General features: G+C 36.1%; 1 protein-coding gene across 1 annotated transcript in view; it reads left to right on the top strand.

Annotated features, from left to right (window-relative positions):
- The window catches only part of LOC107099151 (metal transporter CNNM4-like), a 66475-nt gene that overhangs the window by 28296 nt on the left and 34707 nt on the right, over nt 1–3472 (top strand). Inside the window, exon 5 of the mRNA XM_015397166.1 lies at nt 300–396. Within this exon, the coding sequence (XP_015252652.1) occupies nt 300–396 (97 nt within the window). The remainder of the gene's footprint in view (nt 1–299; nt 397–3472) is intronic.

The raw sequence follows: 3472 nt of genomic DNA, 5'->3' as shown, positions 1-3472 counted from the left end.
ATATATATATATATATATATATATATATATATATATATATATATATATATATATATATATATATACACACACACACATACATGGATGAAATAAACCCATCTTTCTTTCTGTATCATTGATTTGGAAATAATCGTAGAAATAAGAGAAGCCAGTTTGCTTCCTGGTGGTTTTGCATCATCACAACCTAGAAGAACATCTTATTCAGTGTGTAGCATCTAGACATATTTTATCTGGAGTGTCAGATGAGCTACACCGCTGCCTCAACAGGCCAGTAAGAGAAATGTTTCTGTGTTTTTTAGGGTCGGGTGGAGGTGGAAGCTGGAAATGAGAACATGAAGTTTGAGACCGGCCCGTTCTCCTACTACGGGGTCATGGCTCTGAGCTCTTCATCGCTGGGTGAGTCTGCACCCTCGCACACACAGGCAACATGTGCAGGGAGTCACATGCATGTCTGTGACGCATTTCTAAACATTCTTTGGTCTGATGCAGCAATAATCCATGAGCGAAGGTGATTCATTTCTGAATTACTGGAGTTTGTATATACTGCTCAAAAATATGAAATAAGGAAACTGGAAAAGATAATTGGAGCAAACTAAAATATGCAGATGATATTAACAGAAAGTTTTGTTTTTGTTTAAAATAATCCTTTGTTGATGCATAGAGGGGGAGAGGTAACTTGAAATGAACAATTAGGCTGTAGGACTGGAGGCAAAAAAAGAAAAAAAACTGCAGTCGAACCATTTGGCCTCACATTTTCACACCAACTTCCTGTTTGCTGACAGCAGATTGTGATAACAAGGTGATAAGTGGATGTTAAACGTCCTGCTGAGATAAAAAAAAAGGTGGACCCCGGCCATGTGTTGGCCCGTCCTGATCCTTCTCTGCAGGCACTTCTGGCTTTCTACTTCCTGCAGTAGTAATATATTTTAGGCCTCATAAAAAAGAAAACCCCTGCAGTGTTTTCATCTGGTTTACTCAGTGATGCGACAGATTCAGCCGGAACAAGCCTTCCTACTGCCTTATGTTCTGATAATAAAAAGAATGATCTTAAACCCCTCTGGATTGACTAATTAGACACTATTATTAGTCTAATTTAACTAAACAAAGGTTCTTTTCACATATTCCCATTTTACAACCTAAAGCTACATCATATCCTAATAGAATTTTATAACAGAATAAACCATGTGTTTGTTTTTAGTTGTTACAGCTCAGTTAAAATATAGTGCAACCGATTCTATTAAGGATTAATGTAATAAGTAAATAAAATCCACTTTGTCTAAAGCAGGTTTGTTTAAAGCAGAGTTGGCTTGTTAAACAACAAACTAGGCCAACTAAGTCTAACTATGGAGTGAATCTTGGTCCATTATTGTAGTACGCACAGACCATGGCCGTTTCTCAGTATGTGTACTTGTGAGTTCTTGTGTACTCGTGAAACGTCATCAGCCTCAGGCCTAGTACTGTTCCAATTCACAAGAACCACAAGACCGAGAACGGATGTTGTTCTCTCCTCTCCCTATTTACCCAGCATGCATCAGAGCAGACTTGTCCGTTCAAGATTGACAGCTGTCCCAGCATGCACTGCGGCAGCAGCATAATAGAATGGAGCGCTAACAGAGCTCAGAGTATACTAAATGAAAAAAGTAAGAATTTATTATTATCTAGAGACTATTAATAACAGGAGATGAAATGCAGCTCCAGACGAGCAGAGTGTGTGGTGATGTCATCAGTACGCTTCTGCTCCAATTGACCCAGATTTATGCTGCATGCTCCCGTTCTCCCAGAGTCCACACTTTCCTGTGTTCTTTTCAAGAACACACTTGGCGAGAACACGAATCTGTACTCGTGTTCTTGTGAATTGAGAAACGGCCCATGTTTCAGAAATGGAAATGAAAAAAAGAGCCATCTAGAAATCAAACTTTGAAAAGCTTCTTAACAGAAAAATAAGATTTTGAGAGCAATGCTGCTGTTACTAAAATGTTACTCCCCTGTATTTTTTTATTTTTTTATTTCTTATTTTTATTTTATTTTTTATTTATTTTTATTTTATTTTTATTTATTTTTACTCCTAATGCACCTCTTCCTCCTTGTTTTCACCTTCTTTAAGAACTATGTGACCAGTGAATTTCTCCGCTGTGAGATCCATTAAGCTCATCTAATCTAATCTAATCTAATCTGTTTTCTCAGATTATTTTTTGTAAATAATTCTTTAAACACTTGTTTTTAAATTTTATTTATTTAATTGCTATTTATTTTTTTCACATATTTTTATATTTTCAAATTTTTAACAGTTTTTCTTTTACAATATCACTTCATAAAACTCAATCTCAATCTGAATAAAGACATTTGAATACAAAATATGAAAATATTTTTTTTGAAAAAATAAAATCTGAGAAAAAAAAACAAATGTATTTATTAAATAGTTTTTCAAAGTTTTATTTTGGGATTGCATATTGTTTTTTCACATGTGGACTTAATTTGTTGGTGTTAAAGGTATAGAGGATGATCTTTTATTTCCGGATGGATCATCTAAATCAGTGGTCCTCCTAACTGTCAATCATTCTGGTGATATGTTTACGTAAGGCCGTCCTACGTGCTTGTCCCGTTAGCTATTTTTTCTGTGCTTTCAGGCGTATATCTGTGGTGAGCTACGGTTGCAAACAGTCATTGAAGCTCACCTTTCTCATTTCGGTTCTTTGAAAATGGCCAAGGGTCGTAACAGAAAAAGTGTCTATGAAGTGTATGAGAAGAAAAGAAAGGCCTCAGAGGAGGCAGATATATCTCAGAAAGCTTTGCACGGAGAGCTTTCCATGCAAAGCATTATGGGATTTGCTGTCAGAGCAGCCAGCAGTGAATAATAACAAAGACAGTGTAGGCTCCACGTGGAGAAGGAGAAGTTATGTGACCAACAGAGCAAAAAGCAGCCATCATCTGTACATATTCTTAGATAACCCTCTCAGGCTCAAATTAAGTTTTAGTCGCAGGAAGAATCTAATATTTGGAGAAAATGATCATATGGGGCAGTACTTTTTTTTTTGAGAGAGAGACCTGCAATGCAATGCAATGAATTCTGGAATGTTGCAGATTTGCAACAGTGGCCCGGAGTGGTAAACTAACACTGAAGAATGAATCTGATATGAACGTTAACTTTATTTGAATGTCACAAACAAAAAATTAACAAAACAAAATAAATAAAAAAAAAGTTCTCTCACAAAATTAGAGACAATTTTTTCTCCACCGACATCTCAAAACCTCTTGAGAAGGCCGTATCTGTTAAACTGTTGCTCAGAATATAGGCAAACTAGTAGATAAAGCACGTAGCATTCATTGATACCTTTTTGGGCACACGCTGCTAATCCACAACATTGAAATCGAGACGCCTCTGGTGAAAAATCTACTAACTGGCATGTGTCATATCTATTCACATTCATGATTCATCTTATGTAGTATTGATTTCAGAATAATGAAAATCGGT

The sequence above is a fragment of the Cyprinodon variegatus genome, unplaced genomic scaffold, assembly GCF_000732505.1.
Source record: "Cyprinodon variegatus isolate N-32 unplaced genomic scaffold, C_variegatus-1.0 Scaffold842, whole genome shotgun sequence".
NCBI classification, from domain to species: Eukaryota; Metazoa; Chordata; class Actinopteri; order Cyprinodontiformes; family Cyprinodontidae; genus Cyprinodon; species Cyprinodon variegatus.
This window is presented reverse-complemented; position numbering and strand designations above follow the sequence as displayed.